The 21,087-nt window shown below is 35.1% G+C and overlaps 1 protein-coding gene and 1 pseudogene across 1 annotated transcript; one reads left to right on the forward strand and one right to left on the reverse strand.

Moving 5' to 3' along the window:
• The first annotated feature begins 1,283 nt into the window (after nt 1-1,283).
• On the forward strand, nt 1,284-8,121 carry LOC148873946 (protein ALTERED PHOSPHATE STARVATION RESPONSE 1-like). The gene is made up of 4 exons (XM_088982985.1): nt 1,284-3,432; nt 4,274-4,488; nt 5,616-5,839; nt 6,772-8,121. The coding sequence occupies exons 1-4, from the start codon at nt 2,133-2,135 to the stop codon at nt 7,565-7,567; spliced, it is 2,535 nt and encodes an 844-aa protein (XP_088839111.1). The 5' UTR covers nt 1,284-2,132; the 3' UTR covers nt 7,568-8,121.
• Nucleotides 8,122-16,818: 8,697 nt separating this feature from the next.
• Nucleotides 16,819-17,407, reverse strand: LOC148873947 (actin-related protein 2/3 complex subunit 5A pseudogene; annotated as a pseudogene).
• Nucleotides 17,408-21,087: the final 3,680 nt, after the last annotated feature.

The raw sequence follows: 21,087 nt of genomic DNA on the forward strand, positions 1-21,087 counted from the left end.
CTAGTATTAACTTATAATTTGACTTACCAATAGGTTTATAAAGTGGCAAAGTTGACTTTTCAATGAAGCTATGTTAGATGGCTTTTCCAAAGTGGGTCAATCAGTGCACTGGTTTGACCATCTAATTCAAATGAATGACCTGTTCCAATTTAAAAACAAAAAATAAAAAATGGCCAAAACTGTTGTATGATTCGGTGGGATCGCTTGGATCAATAAGTCGTTGACTAAGTTAATGGTTTTTAGCTAAGATACCGATTATGGGTGAAATGGAACTAGTCGCCTGGATGGTTTTTGTGCCAAATGGTCCAACCATTCAAGTCAACGACAGTTCAAAAACCATGGTACAAAGAATGTTTTGTAAGAAGTGAAAACCCTGAAAGCCCAAAACAATTATCTTTTGGTCAAAAGTATGACTTTTTGCTTAAGACTGCGCTTATTTTCAGTGCAAATATGAATCAGTGTAAAACTACACTCCTAATCCGAATTTTCACGCGTTTATTTTCAATGTAAGTTTTACATCGATTATCAACCTCCGTATATCATACTCCAAAAAGTTGCTACGGTTCAGTCATTTTAAACCCACCGGTGTAATCTTTCATCGAGATGTACTTTGACATTGATGTACATCTTTTAGCGGATTCTTGATAGCAGAGCAATCAAAAGCCTCAGCCGTCCCAAACGGACCCTAAAATTGGACTTAAACAAAACTTTTTCTCATTCATAGCTCTGATGCCATCAGCTGAATAGATTATTGAGATTTGATGGAGGAATTGTGAGATGTAGGGTAGGGACTTGGGAGAATGAAGAAGAAAAAGTGAGTGGGCTCCACCACCACGGGTGGCTGATGTGTGGGCTTGCTTTGGGGCCCTCATCAGGTGGTTGATCCAAAAATTCCAACCTCAGATTCGATTTTCAGTCTTTCAAATTTCTATGGCCCAGGTCCACAACCTCAAATTGGCCATCTTCCTCAACGCCATGTCTTCATGCCTTTTCATCGTCAATCAAAATAAACCCTTTCTTAATCATCATTCATCAAACAACCAATAAAATAAGCTTCCGACATCCCCCATATTCAATTCCCTTCACTTTTCTCCATTATACCTCCCGAGTCCTAAATCATATTTTCACGTAGTACCCACAAAGGGCACTTCCGTCAATTTACCGTTTGAAAAATATAATGCCGCGCAAAGCCTGAAAGCTGAAACGGAGAGAGAAAGCAGGTCTAGAGAGAGAGAGAGAAACAGAACCAATGTAAATGTAACGGTCGTACAATACCAGCTTTCGGTTTCAAATGGCGGATTCAACGAGCTTTCGCTCCAGAAAGCAAACAAACACGTCTCCCCCTTGTTATAATTCCCCCAACAACTCTCTTTCTCTCTCCAAAGCACCCTCTCTCTCTCTCTCTCTCTCTCTCTCTTTCTCTCTCCCCCTCTCCCTTCTCCTAACACGAGACCCAACGACCCATCCAAGAAAAATGAACAAAAACTAAAAAAATTACAAAACCAGAACACGCACAGTCTGATCTCTTCTCAACCCATCAACCCATCTCATCTAATTTCAGACCAGACTTCTCTGGTTCAAAAGAATCTGCATATATAAATAACTTTGAATAAATCTGCCTGTCTTTATCGCTGATTCTCTCTGTGTTTCTCTGACTCTGTTTCTCTCTCTTCTCCTTGTCTCATTTCTGAAATGGAGGATAGACGGAACCAGGGAAGCTCAGAGATATCAACGGTCAGATTTTCGATTTGTTTTGCTGGGTTTTCTAATTTAATTAGTCATTATTAATCTCATCTCTTTCTAAATTTAGAATTAATTTTCTTCTTAAGTTTCTCCTCCTGCTCTTGTCTCTCTGAGCAAATCCTGCTTCTACGGTTTCTATTCCCGTAAATATCGGTTTTTTTATTCGTGTCACACTGCCACAGTCGTTTTGCTCTTCTGTAATGACTTCTCTCGAGATCTTCTTTGGATCTGGTGTCTGCACCTTCTGGCTTCTCATTCATTCGGACAGGCACGGACACGGGGATGATCAGTTCAATTGATGTTTTGTGGGTAGTGAAGACTGAGGGAGAAGAAAAAGAAGGTCGGTTTGGGGTTGTGTTCTTCTTCTGGTCCATGCTGTTGCAGTTGATATGGGCTGCAGAGGGTCCAAATTAGACGACTCCGAGTTGGTGATTCTGTGTAGAAAGAGGAGGGATCTCATCAGAGCTGCCGTGGATCAACGCTACGCCTTCGCTTCTGCGCACGTCTCCTACTTTCGATCTCTGCAGGTCGTCGGTGAGGCTCTCTGTCGATTCGTCGACGAAGAGCTCGTCATTAGTGCTTCTTCTCCTCCGCCTTCTCCAGTCCTCACGCTGCCCTCCGACGAAGGCAAGGGGAAGAGAAAGAAGAAAGTTACCAATAATTCTATTAATTCCATTTCGCAAACTTCTTTCTCCCACCTTCATTCGCTGGAGGAGGATTCCCACCTGCATTTGTCGTCAAGCAGTGCTGCTTCTGATTCGGATTCCTTGGAGCATAGAGTTGAGGGTAGCCCGGAAAAGCCCGTGTCCTCTTCTTTCTCGCCTGCAACTGGTACGGCCTCCACCGAAGTGAATTCTTCATATTCGTACCAGATGAACTACATGAAGCGGTTGCCCACTGCATTTCCCTCTGTATATTACCAGGAGCCACAAATGTCGCCCGCAACAACTCAGTGGTCTGATCCGTCCTACTCCTCTTACTCTGGGTATCCTCAGTATCAGATGGGGGGTGGATTCTCTGGCTTTCCGATGAATCCGCCTTCGAATGATCCTTACTACAGTAGACCACAGACTCCTCCGGCTGTTCGTTCTGAGCCTCCAGCGCCGCCGGATGTCTCCACTTGGGACTTCCTCAATCCCTTTGGTTCGTTCGGCGGTGGTTATCCGGGGTATTATTACCGCGGGAAATACGCGTATGGGTCCACTATTAGTAGTCCTGATTCAATGGAAGTCAGGAAGAGAGAGGGAATTCCTGATTTAGAAGATGAAACCGAGCAAGAATCGGTGAAAGGAGCACCGGAAGGGAAACAATTGGGGGAAGATAACAAGAAAAATTCGGGCGAGGGGACTTCGAAGGTAGCACAATCACAATCACAATATGATGACAGCGTCAGTTCAGTTCAGGAGAAAGAGATTAGGAGCATCTCTGAGACGCTGGCATCAAAAACTACAAAGGAGTCTGCGAGAAAGAAAGGGGTGAATTTTGAGGTAGGAACGACCCAGGATGCCCAATCCTCAAAGCCGAGCAACTTGAGCACAGTAGTATCTCCCCAAGGAACGAGGGATCTTGAGGAAGTCGTGAAGGAAATCAAGGATGAATTTGCAGCTGCTTCTGATTATGGGAAAGAGGTTTCCGTGATGCTTGAGGTCGACAAACTGCGTTATAAGCCAAAGGGTGCCATACTTAAAGGTAGGGCTGGAGTGTTATTTTTGAAATTTTCATTTATTTGTGGTTCTATATCGCCGCCAAGCAGTTATTATTTTGCTTAGCATAATTCTGCTTTAGGGACAAAGACCTCTTCTATTTGTTATTTTGTCTAGATGACCTCTAGGTGTTCTCCAAGTCAAAATGCTGGCCACAAACTGAAAAGATTTTGTTTTATTTTTTGTAGCCTATGTTCTGACTGCGTGCAAATAGGCTTCCACTGAGTGGTGATTGGTGAATGAGTGATACTTGTACCTTTCTGCTTGACCCTTATGCAAAAACCTTATTGGTTTCCTCATGAAAATCAGTTAAACATGATTGATAGACACCCAGAAAATGTCAGAATTTCTGGCTTTATATAAGTTGATATGTCTGAAATAAATTCAGTGGTACTAAAAGATCTGCAAATTTGGCCCGAAGTTATTAAGTCTGGACTTAGGCTTGGTTTACATTCAGATGAACCTAAGTTACTACTAAAAGACATTGTTCTGCAAAAGTTGGCACAGAGTTACTAACTATGGAGTTTGGTTTTATTTGCATGGATCAGAACATTGAAACAATATTTTGATATGATTTGGCTACACGATTCTTTGATCCAATTTTATTCATGGTAGTTCTTGGGATAGGTATTTATGATATGAGCATAACATTTTGCTTTGGTAGCTGGATAATGTTTTGGGAGCACATATTACGAAAAGAAATTATGGAGAAAAGCATCTAAATATGAAGCTCAGTAGTGTGTGTGTGTGTGTGTGTCTGTTTAATCGATCTGCATTATTAGGCCATCCAATTGCTTCAACTGTGGAACTTAGTTGTCTTTCTACAGTGATCTCTTCCAGGATTCTGGATTTCATTCCTCTTCCCATATTGGCATCCTCTCAATCTCCATCCAAACAGCTGCATCGAGCTGTTCCTAGCACAGTAAGAACAGACAAGGCCAGCAGTGGGGGTTCTGACACCATTGATGTTCAATCTGGAAGTCTTTCTTCAACTTTAGAGAAGCTTTATGCATGGGAGAAGAAACTTTATAAGGAAGTTAAGGTATGCAATATATTTCAACTGGTTTGATCCAAATCTTTGGAGTGGCGATTTTAATTATGGTTTATCTGCCTATATTTATTCAGACATATCTTTATGTATGTGAGAGTATACTAAGCTTCATGGAAATGGATAAATTGTCTTAGGACATCATAGAAACAAGTGATCCACCAGCTTCTCTTCCTTGATATCATGCATTTGTTAGGGATCTGGTGTCCTCTATGACTAAGGCAGTTGGCCATTAGCACCATCCTAACAAAAGAAAATAAAAGAAAGATCACGTCTTTTTGATTGATAGAACAAAAATGAGGTCAAAGAGAGCCCCCATTGTAGACAGAACCAAACATCATGAAATGAAGCTTTAGGACCATGGACCACCTCTGAAGCTTCCCTGGTGAGAGAAACAAAGGAATGGTTGAGAACTTAATTTTAGGGTCCACTTTCCAAATTAACATGACTTTTCGAAAGATAAGATCATCTTCTAGTATTTGAAATAAGGTCATACAATAACCTATTTAGCCATCAATGAAGAGACACTAAAGATAAGTTCCACTATACCAGCAAATCATGACTGTTTGGGTCTTGTGAGGAGTCTACTGGATATGGACCTAATCTTGGGCATTTTTTCTTTTTTGCACAAAGTTTGGGTAAACCTATTATCATTTTGTCATAATTATCACTTTTGCTCAAGCCTTGCCCAACACTCGAACTATATGAGTTCAGTTTCACCATTTCGTTGCATCAATAGCCAGATCCCATTTATGCATTTCTCTCTCATAAGACAAATTATCAGTTTCAGAGTACCGCCCACAGACAAACAATTCACTAGTCTCTATGACCTGTATCCTCTGTTTTAATAACAATTACTGTTGTGATTTGACAATTAATGTTTTGTTAGTTGAACTAGGAAAACTTTTGTATCTTGGTCTTCCAAACTTGTTCTATCATGATCTTGTCCTCTCAAACTTGGTGCTTTCACAGTCTTGTTCGGAACTCATGCTTTTAGCATGTATAATGGCAATATGAATGTCTTAATGCTCAAGTTCGTGTGGTACCTTGTTTTGCATTTTCATCATCCTCAAGTTCTTTCTTAATGCTCAAGATGATGTGGTACTTTGAACTAATTTTAGGATGAAGAAAGGCTTCGAGTTATCTATCAAGAGAAGTGCAGGAGGCTGAAATTTTTGGATGAAAATGGTGTGGAGTCCAATAAGATTGATGCAGCTCAAGCTTTGATTGGGAAGTTGCTCACAAAAATTGATGTTTCTATCAGAGTTATAGATGTTATTTCAAGCAGAATACACAAGTTACGAGATGAGGAATTGCAACCTCAACTCACAGAATTGATTCAAGGGTATAGAAGTTTTTCTCTTCTATGTCTTAGATTCTTTTTTTTTTATGGAATGACTTAGATTTGGTTTCACATGTTTTATCATCAGAAATTAATCAAATATATGAAGGGAGCAAACCATGCTTGGCTTTTCACATATAGGACTTCTGTGATTAGAATTGTTTAAGATATCAACTATTTAGTTATAACAAGATTTGTTGTTGAATGCTAGTTTCTAGAACATCATGTTTTCTGTATTTGAATTCCTTTATTTGGAAATGTCATTATTTGTTTCAGTTATTAAACAAAGCAATTGCTACTACTTAACAAGCAACTGGTCAAGTATAGACATAAAGATATTACTGCATATTGGCATACCTTGTGAAAATTAAGTCCCCCCCTCCCCTGAACATCGCACATTATTGTTTACATCTCTTATGAGAAATTCTGGAACTTCCGCAGCTATATTAGGGATATTCTTATGATGTTGTAAGAAAAAACTGTCCTTAATCAAGTTTTACCATGGTTTCGTATGCCCAAATCCCGTTCTTCCATTCCAATCTGATCAGTGCCATACCCATTGTTAATATAGACCCCAAATCATTTCTCATACTTAATATTCAATTTTTTTCTTCCTTTCTTTTATGTTCCTTGTTACCATTCATGGCAGTTTTCTTCCCCATATTTCTCCATTCATAGATAGACAGATAGGCAGGCTTGGCATATAATTAAATATTTGCTGAATGTGCTTAGCTTGTTTTCATCTTTTATGATTAAATAATCAGGGTATGAATTCTATTGTCAATGCCACCTTCTCAGATAATAGACAGACTTTTGCATCTAATTAAATATTTTCTGAATATGTTCTGCTTGTTTGCATCCTTTGTGATTAAATAATCAGAATATATGTTCATTGTTAATGCCACCTTCTCAGAAGATCATGACTATATTTGCAGGTTGATGAGAATGTGGAATTCCCTGCTAGAGTCCCATCAGAAGCAATTAAAAGCTATCAAAGAAAGTAAAAGCCATACTCTAATGGCAAACACTGGTGTCCAAAAAGATGCAAGCTTGAGGGCTACATTAGAACTGGAGTTGCAGCTCCTTAATTGGTCTTCTTGCTTTTACTCTTGGATCAATGCACAGAAAGCCTATATTGAGTTGCTGAATGGGTGGCTTAAACATTATCTGGTTGACATTCCAGAAGAAACTGCCGATGGACCAATTCCCTTCTCCCCAGGAAGAGCAGGGGTTCCCCCTGCATTTGTTATCTGCAATGATTGGCATGATATTGTGGAAATTTCAGAGACTAAGGTGGCAGACAAGATGCGTGCCTTTGCCTCAAGCTTGCAGCAGCTATTGCAGAAGCAAGATGAAGAGCAACAGCAGAGACTAAAAGCTGCCTACCTCTCAAAGGATTTTGAGAAACGCCTGAGATCTCTACGTAAGGAAGAAAACAGAATGCAAAGGGGTCAAGATGCATTGTCAGACAAGACAGCTGTCTCAGTGGTTAATACTGAAAGTGGAGTCTCCCCACTGGATGATCTCAAGGTAGATTTGGATTCCATAAGAAAAAGATTGGAAGAAGAGAGAGCCAGACATAATGAAACCATTAAGCAAGTCCAAAAGGCTGCTTCCAATAGTTTACAGTCAGGTCTGCTCCCAATCTTTGAGGCCCTGGAAAGATTTTCCTCAGACACCCTGGAAGCATATAAACGGGTCAGAATCCAGAATGCTGGAGGAGGCACATAAATAGGCAAATATGGCCTTTCATGTTTCAACCCTGATAAGGTTCCTGGAAAAAGGAACTCAACTTCAGTGGCCAGAGGTAGCAGTGGGCCACAAGGGCAGGGATTGTTACAATCACAATGGACATCGTAGAGAGCAATTTTGAAAAGATACATAAACATCACAGATTGGGAAATGCATGCATAACCAGTTATTGGACAGGCATTGGCTTGATGATTACTTTGTCCAAAACTTTGGCTCTTGCAGAATACCCCATAGTAGTTAGGCGGGATCTGTACAGAAATTCATTTATTGGTTTTATTGGTTGACCAACTCGTCAAATGGACTGGTGGTTCCTTGGACTAAGAGGATGATTTACATGAGAAGGTATAAAAAATTTGAATGATCTTTGTAATGGTAAAGAGGAAATTGTGTTGCTCAGAAGGAGAAATTTTGGGCAGGAAAACTGTTGGTTTGATTTGCTGAAATCATTTCTGAAGTAATTTTATTTGACTTCCTCCTTGTTACCTTCTGTTCATTTGGTCTAGAATGGATGAAAATTTTCCTTTTTCTTCTTATTTTTCTTCATTTTTTCAAATGATATTAAAAGGGATTGACTCTTTAGTCAAGTTGTTTAGTGAGCTTCCTATACGACCAGTGAATTTTATACATGACAATCTAGTTTAAAACTTAAAAGAAGTCTCCGAGTTCTCTCCCCCACCATTTCAATCGTGGAAAAAAATGACCCCAAACACTTACCATTCATGTGAAAACACCAGTTTTATAGGTAAGCTTTTTATTAGAAAACTAGAACTTTGAAAGGCTAATATTAGTTATAAAACTACAATAGAAACTGGGCCATATGGCTTGATGATATAGATTAAAGCAGTGTTTTCAAAACTGGACCGGACCGGAAAACTGGGAACCGGTTCCCAGGGGCGGAGCCAGGAATTTTTTATGAGGGGGCCAAAACTTATGGATGAGCCATGTGGGGGTGTGGGGGGAAGAACCACTGGGGAGGGAGGAAACTCACATGGAAATTTGTATTCAAGTGTGGGGATTTCTGGACCAAGCCCACACACAAACCACATGCACTACTCTTGCTACTTGACGATCTATGAAAATATGATCCAATGATTCTAGATTGTTATTGTATAATGGATAAACATTTTCAATATATATAGATCTTTTGGCTAGAACATCCCTGCTAAGTATCATGTTGTGGATGTGCAACGTACGCCAAAGAAACATGTGGACTTTTGATGGCAAATGTTGAATTTGCCAAAATTTACTACAAGAGCTATTACTAATGATGATTCAGTTTCAACAAGTCTCAAAGCCTTGCACACCCCAACTGTCGTTAAATTTCCACTAGGAAAAGCTGTCCAAACAAACTTGTCCTCTAGGCTATCTTCAAAAGATGGGATCTAGATTCAATGGATGGCTTCACATCTAGCTTGATCAAAGTAATAGCTCAACATACCTACTCATTCGACCATTCATTCTCCATGTCTATTGGTTCCACCACTTTCTTCTATGAATTTTGTTCACTTCCTCCATCCTATTTATTATGTTTGAGTGTAAGGAAATGTCTTGCTTGGGTTTATTTGGAGTCATCACCACATACCCACCATGAGAATGAATTGGGAGTGATGGGTCTCTTGGGTTATTTTCATTTAACCGGTCTAAGTAAGACTTGGATGATAGAGGGAAGGGGGTTAAGCATCCCTCTCCCATTCCAATTGATGCGTACCACATGACAAATTCCCAAAATAAGCATAAAAACACAAAGTGCATAATCCTCAATTAAATAAAGAGCGAGTTTAAAACACCTAAGCAAAGGGGGAGAACACTTTGATTAACTTCTTCTTCTTTTTTTTCATTTATTGTTTTTACTAGGGAGAACACTTTGATTAACCATTAAAAGGGAACCTACTGCCACACCTATGAGAACTTGGGCAAAAACAAAGTATTAGTTAGGGAAAATTCCTGATTAGTATCCTGTACTTTGAGTCTAATGCCACTTTGGTCTCTGAACTTTAAAATGTGACTATTCAGCACCCAAATTTTCAAAATGTGACAATCCAGTACCTATTGTTAATTAGCTGCTAATCAACCATTAAGTAACATTTTAAAAGGACACAGATGCCCTTCGAGTGTTGTCTAATTTTCTTTATCAACTATGCAAACATTGACCAAAAAAATTAGTAGTCCCAAATCCTTGCTTCTCATATTCAAGAAAGTTAGGGTCACCAAAATGCCCACTCAAATGTAACCCCAACTTTCTTGAATGGAAGAAGCAAGGATCTGGGATTTTTAATTTTTTTTTGTCAATATTTAGATGATTGATAAAGAAAATTAAATGGCACTCGAAGGGCATTTGTGTCCTTTCAAATGTCACTTAACAGTAGGTTAAATGTTGATTAATGGCAGGTACAGGAATTTTCCCTATTAGTTACTACAATGCTCTTGAGAAAGACAAAATGAAGGCCATTGATGGCCTAGTACCTACAAGGAGGTGGCAAAGTTCTATATCTAGGGAAGGTAGTTTATTATAGTCTCGTCACTATTGTTGATTCTCATTTTTCTTCCTCTTTCTTATTTTCTTTTTTTTTTTATTCTTTTCTTTCGAGCTATTGTCAAGCAGTTATTAGAGTTACAATGCTGTTAGCATGTTCCTTTCATTTAGTTTTTTATATTCTTTTATTTGTGTTGTAAGAGTAATTGTGTTGCTTCTTTTTTATCACCCTAATATAAATAATACATGGGGCGCTACTAGCCCATATTTTTAACTTTCCAAATTCTTTTATCTCTTCATTTCCCTTCTCTTTTTCTTTTTCTTTTTCATTGTATGGTCTATTCTTGGATGAAAGCATGGTATTAGAGTTGATCGTTGGCTACTAAAAACATTCAAATCATTGTTTCCTCTCACAATTCCCTGTTTTTTGAATTGTACGTGGAGTAGAGGATTCTCTAATAAGCTAATTAAATAAGTTATTTTTTCTTTCTTTTGTGTTCTCTCTTAGTCATAACACAAAGAGAACAGTGGTGATAACCCAATGCAGTAGGGGAGACCTATTTTGGTGTCTTTTCTTCGTACCTTGTGCACAAGGAGTTGTGTAACCCCTATCATAGGTGTATGCAAACTATATTTTCACTTAGCATGATATATGTGGACCGAAAGTTCTATGAGACCTAGAACCCTAGTGTTGTTTACCTATGGTTGTTGAATCTTAGCAGTCTAATGATTTTTAGGCAATTAAATTAGTGTTCCTATCTTCCTTTAGGATCATAGGTGTTAAGGGAGTGGTATCTTTATCATTTATGAGGATTATACTTCTTCTAGGGTCACCATACCATAGGGAACAACCAGTGTAGGGGTTGATAGCATGATGCCTCATATGCTAATTACCAGTGTTTTGAACCATCGTTGACTCGAACGGTTGGACTATTCGGCTTGGAAACCATCCAAGCAACCGGTTCCGTTTCACCCTTAACCCATTCTTGGGTCAAAAATCATAGACTTTGTCAAAAAACCGTTGGCCCGAGTGGTCAAACCGTTGACTCGTTTGACCCGGTCAGCGGTTCGCAATATAAAGTTGTAGAGAGGAGAACTCAGATATGAGATCTAGTCTGAGACACAAACTCAGATTTGGGATCTAGCACAAAGAGAAGAAGAAGAATAAGAAGAAGAAGAAGAAGAAAATATTTTAATAATAGTTTTAAAATCTTTTTCTATATCTATTATATATTTATATTTACTAAAATTATTATTTATTGTTTTTTGTTATAAATTTATTTTTCGTAATTACATATTTTCATTATAATTTGTTGATTAATATTTATTAGAGATTAAACCAGTGTTTTCAACTCGCTGTTGACCTAATCGGTCAAATTGTTTGAAATGTCACACGGCCAAGATTTTGGGTCTCGTTCAATCAAGATCTGTCATACGGTCAAAAATTGTTGACTTGGTCAAGAATTGTTGGACCTGGCCAGCTCAACCGTTGACCCCTTCGAGCCGGTCATTAGGTCGTGGGTTGCACATTCGATGCATGCAAACTTTCAAAGGCCATAACTTTGCACTCTGATGTCTGATTGGGGTGATTTTTTTATTTTGGGTAACTTTTCAAGATTTATGCATTCCAAGGCGTCATAAGCACCTTGCCTTGCAATTTTTGCAAAAAAAAAACCTTTTTGGCATCAAATTGTAATTTTTAATATCTTTTTTATAAATAAAAAAATTAAAAACTAAGTTAAAAAATATAAATTAAATATAAAAATACATATAACATATCTCAAACATATTTATACATTATTTATTGATAAAATATATATTTATACACATATACACATATGTATATATATTACTTATACATCTATATAATGATGTGGCACAGTGTGAACTGTTCAACCCGACTAGTCAAATTGATGACCTATGACCCAGAGGCAAAAATAGTTCAACCTCCGGGTCAGTTTTTAAAACACTGGATTAAACTATTATTGGATATTACACTATGTATTGATTAATTTAATATATTTTCAGTATTTATTGTGATTTCATAAATAATATATTTTTATTAGTTATTTTAATTTTGTTAAAAATTTATTTTCAATAATTATATATTAGACTATTAATTTAGCTAATTCTTTGGGGTTAATCCTTGTGTGCTTTTGGCACACTTAAGGACCTACTTCCCTAGCAACCTTAGTCAAAGTTCAAAGTTTTGGAAACGCTAAGCTTATCAAAAAAATAAATTTAAGAGTCGTATTAGAATACACCTTGGATATGCATGGATACGAACAAAAAATTAAGATGCAAATAGAAACACATGGGAACACTATAAATACTCCAATAAATAATAAATAAAAATCATATATTATAATGGTTTTTATAAAAAAAATATCATAAACAACATATAGAAATAGAAACATAATCTCTAATCTCTAATATGGTTATAACTAAAATAAACCTATAAGTTAATATATTGTCTATGGAACTTGTTTATTAAATTTTTCAACTTTAAATATTAAATTTATTATAATTTACAAATTCTATATATGAATGTTAAAATGATGAATCTACAAGCTAGAAGTTAAAACATACATTGATTATCTTCATAGCTTCATTAAACTGGTGAATGCTAACAAAGTGACGATGTTTATTAATAACCCATATAAGGCATTATTAAAATTAGATAATTAATAAATACACACAAAATCATAAAAATTATAAAAATGATCATTACTTGGTAAGTTATATACATACAATCAGAAGCTATAGCCATTAATATCATTGAGAGTTATGCATAGGATCAAAATTACTTATATCAACATTATATTAATCTCTGACATAACAATAATATTGATTCTAAGTCATCCTAGTGGAATAGGAATTCATGCATGTTTTCCTAAAGTACTCTTATTACGCTTAAGTGCATTATTGATGACGAATTTGAGGTTGATAACTTAATCCATAATTATTTGAATTGTATTATTGTGTACTTTGTGTATTATATGAAGATGAATCATTATTATGCTTATTATTATATCCCTCGTCACAAAAATGCCAAGAACCCATTATACATAAATTAGATTTAGGAGCGATAGCCACATGGCCCATGCCATATACATATCGAGAAGAGTTATAATCATAATTTAGAGATGATTTCAAATTCATGCTATTCATGTCATGTATCACTTCATCTTCATATCTATTATAAGTTTAACTCAACTCATTTTGTGTTTTATAACCATAGTTTCCTGTTAATTGTAAATCCTTACATCTAGAACAATATTGTTTTTCATTAAATAGCATTGAATCATTCATAGATGGTCAACATTTGAGAATTTCACCACCTTGATCACTTTGATTATAGTCACTTTCTCTATTACCACGTGTAAATCCCTTAATTGTTGTTAGTATTACCATCTCCATTACTGTTACCACCACTATTATTATTATCATTAATTGTATTTTTTTCTCTATTTCTCGTCTATTAATCCATTGATTAACATTTATTCACACTTGATTAGTAACAAAGGCAATAGGTTTGGGTGGATTACCTGACTTATCTAATACTCTTATTACATTTTCTTTCTTTTTCAACCATAATAATATTGGATCATCATCATATATGTCATCAAGATTAATTAGGTTAAAGTAACTTTTTAGATGCCTCATATTTCTAACAATATATTTAATCGTTAATCTCATATTATAATGGATATATACCAACTTTTTAAAAAACTTTTAGAATGGATAATTCCTTTGTTTTATGGATGAGGTCAAAAGTATTCAAATTGTATTCGCAGGCACTAGAGTAAGCAATTTATGATAATACCTTGATTGCAATCTTGTAAATGTCGGGTATATTACCACACCTCAACCACCATTTATTTAAAAAATAAAAAATTGTTTTAATACCATATTAGCAGAAAAGCACCTGTTTTATAGGGGCAAAATAAAAAAAAATGCCAAAATGTCATTTGGAGAAATAATAATAAATTAGGTTATATTTTTTAAACAAAATAACTATAATTATGTTATTACGAATAATAAATAACTATAGTGGGCCTCAATTTGATTTAGGGTTGTCAACAAGTCAGGATTAGGTAGAACTAGTCTTGAACCAATTATTTAATTAGAGTCAAATCATAGGCCTAATTATATTGAAAATAATAGCTAAAATAATATTAATTTATTTTTATGTTAAACATTTTTAATTAATATTGTCTTATTTATTATTTATCAAATTTACTATTTCAAATATAAAACATGATAAAAATTATAAGAAAAAAATTATAGATTTCGTAAAATATTTAGTTCCAGACCTAAATTAATTTTGGACAAGTAAGAACAAGAACCAATCCAATAATTAATTAAGACAAAATCATGGAACCAAAACCGTTATAATTATGTTCAATCATTTTAACTCCATTAGGATGGACCCAACCTATTGGTTCAACTTTAGTTTTTCTTAAATAAATTAATGTTTATAAAATAATTTATAATATTGAATAAAATAAATAAATAAAATTGTATTAGGATATGCGCGTCAAACAAAAAAGTATATCACGGGACAACCTCCAATTGCCAATGTACACCTTCTTAATGCTTTGAGTATATATATATTTATAGATGTCATTGTAATAAAAAATTAATTACTAAATGACTAATATTTTTAAAATATATTAAAGTTGCATTATATTTAGATCAGGTTTGTTTTTTGCTCTTTGTTATTGTATAATTTATAAATTTATAAAAATTAACAAATAATAAATAATAACCAATAATTATATGAAATTTTACACTTACCACTTGTAAGGTAATGACAACATTATATTCATTATGCTCCAATTTTGTAATCACATTTTTTAAATATCTTAATAAATTTTCATTAACATCAAGATTTATGAACTATTAAGATGTTAAATTTAAATAATATGTTAAAATTCAAATAGTGTAACAATATTAATTATTATTTTAAATATTTAAATAAGATAAATGATTGAATGAAAACAATATAAATAGAACAAAAAAATATACATACTTTATGAATATGGAGAACGAGTTATAAAGTCTATCTCTTCTTTATAGTGTTTATGATGTACTTATGAGAAACTGGGTTATTTTTTTTATTGTTAATTTTTTTTGCATTGCTTTATATATAACTTTCATTATTGTTTGTTTTCATGATCAACTATCCAAGAACAGTGGGTTTAATCACATTATAATATAGAAAAGATACTTTTTAAAATTTGATATTACTAATTATTTTTACAATTTCTTTCCACACCAATCTTTTACTATATTGTAATGATTTCTAATAATATAAATCAACCATGGCTCTCAATGCTAGTTTTTTATAAAGAATATTTTATAGAGCAATGTTATAACTTACAAATCTAATAAGCTCAAAATATATTAATTCTTTATTTTTTGCAAATCTCCTCATCAAGTTAAAAAATATGGCATGATTATAGATAAAAGTTATATTTTTCTTTTATTTTACAATAATATTAGATCCAACATGGTTGATCCCCATGCAAATTTATCGACTCTTGATGTATCTTCAAGGAGTCTAATATACATAGCTTGTACCTTTAATTTTGGTAACCCAAGAACAATCACAACCTAATATATACAACAAACAAGCCCTGACATATCTGTCAATGTCAGGACAATCATCTGATACTCACTGAAAATCTTTTTATTGGTTCAAAAAAATCTGCACTGTTATTGGTTGGAACAATGCCTAGTAAATTCTAACATACAATTTATATCACTATAGAATTTGAAATGACTGCTTCCCCATTAATGGGAAATCTAGTATTAGACACCTTACATAATTTTTAAATATCATCTAACATTAAATCAATACAATAGGTTGCACATGATGTATAATATATGTGTTGTTTTTCTTTCACTAGTTTTCAACTACTTTGTAAGCACTTTTATTGTTATTTATAATTTGGACAATATTTTCAATGCCAATTTCGTTAACCATTGCATTCATTAATTATATAAACATTGTACATTACGCCACTCATGTACTGCCTCAATAGATTGGCCTTATCCATCCATCACACATGATAAAAAAATTTATAAGTATCAACCTTTTAATAAAATATCTTAAAATTATCTTTCAATATAATCATTTTTTCATCTAAAAATTTTTCTATAATCTAATCAGTTATAGGCCCATTCATATATTTTTCTATATTAGCTATTTCATTTATCATTACTTGATAATATAGGAAATTGTCACATTTACAAAAATATGGTTGTATAATAGAAACACTACAATTGTTTTTTTCATATTATGCTTAAATCTCCTATTATTTTTTGTCATTTTCTTATTATTTTTTTAACATCTTTTATTCTTTAAAATGTTTTTGTATTGCATGAAAATTTTCAATGGTCATTTAGAACAATCAATAATATTTATATATTATATTGTCAAATAATATTTTAGGTGCATTGTATTATCACAATTCATAACTTGCCTATAAAAAGTATATTTTGTATGGAGTCAATTGCTATTAATTTTTGTGCAATATTTCAAACAAAAATCTTATTATTCTTATCTTTTAAGTGTCATCTTAAAGACTTAATGATTAAATTCTATATTCTAAATATCACGTGTCATACTATTATAATTTTTTTTTGTATCAATTACCCAAAGATAGATTTTCATAACTAAAACTGTTGCGGGATAAATACTAGTCACCACATATAATTGCTTATCTACAAAATGCAAATTATTTAGATATCAAATTATATTTACGACATCAGCAAGATAACGCAATATGCATCACAAATCCAGCTTTCTCTATTAATTTTTCGTGGATCTAGAGGAATTGATCACATGTGGGGCAGTCTCCAGTAGCCAAACCTCTATACAAATACTTCATTAAAATATCGTAGTATTCAGGCTCCAAAGAAGAAAACAATCCATCAACATCTTTTATACCTATCATTGCACGATGGACAACTATCCAGCTTACAGACTTGCATTTTTCATCTTTGATCTTTGGAGGTGATTCTTTGAGAGCTATTTTGAGGGCTTCAACTAGTTTACACTGTTTGAATAAGGTGCCGATCTTCTAGGATTTATTGTGATGATTATGGCTTTTGGACTATCTGCCTCTACGAGCTCTTCTTGCTCCACAATTTCCCACTATGCTTGTCTTAACACTATTATAATGCATATGCAAAACAAGTTAATTAAAAATTAAAAGTTTATAAAATAAATATTTGACAAATCATTCATAATAATCAATGTTTAAAGTATCGGATATATTTAGCGTATTGAGAAGACAATTTTAAGATACATATTGAGATACGCTTTGAATACGCATGCTTATTGGAGAAAAATTAAAATACACATGAACATTATAAAAACTTCAATATAAGATAAAAATACATTAATAATACTAAATCAAAGGCTTTAATAAGATATATACATTAAATTAATATATTTTAATTTAATGTTTATCAATAGATTCATTACCTTACTAGTCTCACTATTGCTACTCTGTTCTCTAACTTAATCATCAACATTTTATACCTATATGATTTGCAATATATAGATCAAGTCTTGGAGGATTACCTAGTTTATTTAAGACTCTTGTTTCTTTTTCAGTATCTTTTAGCCACGATATCACTAGATATTCTTCATCGTATATATCATCAAGATAAATTGGGTTAAAGTAACATCCTATATGTCTTCTATCTCTAATAAGGTGTTTAACCCTCAAGTTCACGTTATAATGGACATATATTAACTTCTAAGTGTCATAGGATAGACGATTACTCTGCTTTGTATGAATAAGGCAGAAGGTACTCCAATTTTGTTTACAACCACTAGAAAAAGTCATTTATGATAACACTTTTATTACTATTTTATGAAGATGCAGGGCATGCTCAGGAGGGTTGGACTGGCCTTGCCCCCTGAGCTATGTCCATCTTTTTGCCGTCACCTTGAGACGAGGGTTCTGGTTCCCTCTTTCTTTTTTCTAGGGCCTACTCGCCCTTCTGGTTGATCTCCTCCTTAGTCCCAATAAACCGATTCACGAGCTTAAGGAACTTGGTTACGATTTTCGGTTGGTTGACAACTACGTGCCACTTGAACTCCTTATGGGTGATACCTCGCTTGGCTGCTGTGAGGCGAACTACAGGATCCAAGTCGGGTATCTGCAAACAAGTGTCATTGAACTGCTTGATGTAGCTCCGCATGGACTCCCCTTCCTTTTGCATTATGCCGAGGAGTCTCTCTTGAGTTCGTGGGCACCTCTTGTTGGGGACGAAGTGGGAGGTGAAAACTTGCACGAACTGTGCCCAATTTCTTATTGAGTCGGGCGCGAGGTTTCATTACTAGGTGTGGGCCACTCCTTTGAAGATAGTGGAAAAGGCCATGCACATGCAGGACCCACTGGCTCGTGCCAGATGCATCTGGGACTAGAAGGCATCCAAATGGTCATTTGGATCGAAAGACCCATCATACTTGTCTAGAGGAGGGAGCTTGAAATCCTTTGGCATGGGGACAACAAGGAGTTCTAGAGATAGCAAGGAAGAAACCGAGAGGAGGGGGGTAGCTTTCACTTCAGCTAAGCATACCTCCTCTTTTCCTTTGAGCTTAGGAGAGGCTCTAGAAGCAGTTCGGCGATGAGTTCTTGAAATCCTTTGATGCGGCACGATCCGGGCACTCCTAACTGGCTGTTGACTGGCTCTTTGTTGGCAACGAATGACACATGAGAAGAGGAAGATGAAGGATTCCCGGGGGATTTGCCCGGCGGGAATACTCCGAAGCTTAAGTTAGAATGCTAGGGAGGAAGAAAAGAGTGTAAAAGGCTAGGAATGTAGGTCATGTTGGATCACTATGTCTCGAGATTAGCTCGTGAGCAAGTAAGAATGCAAGTTTAGATCTAATTCCAGAGAGAGTAATTCTCTCCGCTTAAAGGGCTTTTATAGGGGCGTTCTTGTCAAACCAGGCATAACCGCCACTGGGCTTCTATTGCAGCCGTTACCTGCCAGGGCTGCACAGGTGACCGTTATAGTGTACTACCCGCTTGGCTGAGCGACATGTCTTCGAAGGGATAGGCACGCCACCATCTGTTGAGAGGCGTGGGGCAAACTATCAAACGGGCAGGGACTGCGTCGTCAGTCGAGAGACGTGGCGCAGTCTGATGAGTACGGTCATCAGATAGAAGCTTTCTGAGGGCGTAGCATTGCTTAGCCACAAGCTACTTTGTAGCAAGCTCTTAGGAGTACTTCGGGGTGACCCTTACCAAGGTTGTTCTTCGGGGCAATTCTTCTACCCAGGTGCTGGAGCGAGCTGGTTTCCCTAGCTCGCGAGCTGAAATAACCTTGGAGTATTCCCTTCTCAGTAGCTCGGAGGACCATGACTCATTACTTAGTCATGGTCAAGCCATGCTGCTGAGCTGTTGCTCATGCTGAGTCAGGTCCACGTGTCATCAGATCAGCAGGTTGGGTCAAATCATCCTCCATCAGATATATTGATATATCATTTGAAAAGTATATATATATATATATATATTAGAATTAATATTTTAAAAGAAATTTATGTTGATCTATGGATATGGTAGATTATCCATAGATATACAAAATATTCATTCTTTATAGGTAGATCACATCAAAATTCTAAAAAATTTTTTTCCTTATTTTTATTATTCTGAAAAGTTCTTCTAAAGATCAATAGATCTACATATAGCACCAAAAGACGTACTTTTAACACGAAAGAAGCAAATTAACATATATAGAAGTGTTTTTAAGCATTAAAAAAAAACACAAAATATTGCATGATATTATCAAAGAAATTAGAAGAAAAATAGTAATTTTTGCTCTTTTTGAAACAACTTGAAAAAACTTGCAAGATCTTCCAATTTTGTGGTTGTTTTTGTAGATTTTTGGTAGATCTTGAAATCTAGGAATGCAAGGAAGAGTTTTGCCAAGTTTGGGGTTGAAAGATGGCTTCTAGAGTAGGTTTAGAAGCCTTCTTACAGAGGTTTTTAAACTTATTTTCCGCACCTAGAAAGTTGTAGCGTATTGACCGATACGCTAACGAAATGCATTGAAACATGCTGAAACAATCTTGTTTATTGTGTTGACTTCTCCTAGATATGATTCATATTGGCTGATACAAGCCGATTTGTTGCAAAATTTTAAACCTTGATCTCAACTATATAATTAAGGATTGATTATTGGTATTTCCTAAGGAGGTGATATGGACCCCTTTTACAAGTTTGAATCAAGGTTCAAAACTTTTTTTTTCTTTTTTTTTTTTGCTTCATAAGGCTACACAAAAAGGCGGTGGCTTGTCCCGCATACGACTATATAACCATAACCCCCAACCCTAGATAATAGGATTTGATCCCAACTATCTTTTGCTACACCCAACCACAAAATTTACAAATCGAGCCATGCACCATCATTTGGTTATCAAAAGAATGGTCCAATCAATTGGACAAAAAAAATATTATTATTAATATAAATTAATAATAGTTAAATTAAAAACTAATTATGAGTAATTAATAGTAATAATTATTAATTATTAATACGATTAGCAGTATAATTATTACTATTATTATTGTTATTATTACTATTATTGGACCCATACTATGCATTTGTCCAACTGACTCGTACTATACACGAACTGGCTCATTGGACCGGTCTCTTCACATTCGGGCTTATCGAAAATGGGTCGTCGTTGACCCATTTTGATTGTCTTCTTTGCTCGGATGGTCATATGAGTCTTGTGTTGACCTAATTAGTTTCTAGTAAACCTGTTCGTGGGTCGGACTTTCACCTATTATCAGCATAATATATTCAGGCTTGAGCCCGAGCTCAACCTAACAATTGGGCCTAGATCTTAGGCTCGAGCCCAAGCCCAAATCCTGACATGAATAATAAAAAATAAACTAGGATTATGAATGGGGATGCCATAGTGCTGCTTTGGTTGGTAGAGAGAGAGAAGGGGGAGAGAGCAAAAGAGACCTGGAGTTGTTTACGGTTGGCGGAG

The sequence above is a fragment of the Nelumbo lutea genome, chromosome 1, assembly GCF_056320005.1.
Source record: "Nelumbo lutea isolate HS-2025 chromosome 1, American lotus-T2T, whole genome shotgun sequence".
In the NCBI taxonomy this organism is placed as follows: domain Eukaryota; kingdom Viridiplantae; phylum Streptophyta; class Magnoliopsida; order Proteales; family Nelumbonaceae; genus Nelumbo; species Nelumbo lutea.

What these genes read in the sequence shown, in the direction of transcription:
- LOC148873946 (XM_088982985.1), top strand. Translation starts at nt 2,133, where the DNA reads ATGGGCTGCAGAGGGTCCAAATTAGACGACTCCGAGTTGGTGATTCTG. An exon ending in AACTTTATAAGGAAGTTAAG is followed by an intron (nt 4,489 to 5,615) that starts GTATGCAATATA and finishes AACTAATTTTAG; the next exon opens with GATGAAGAAAGGCTTCGAGT. An exon ending in CTCACAGAATTGATTCAAGG is followed by an intron (nt 5,840 to 6,771) that starts GTATAGAAGTTT and finishes CTATATTTGCAG; the next exon opens with GTTGATGAGAATGTGGAATT.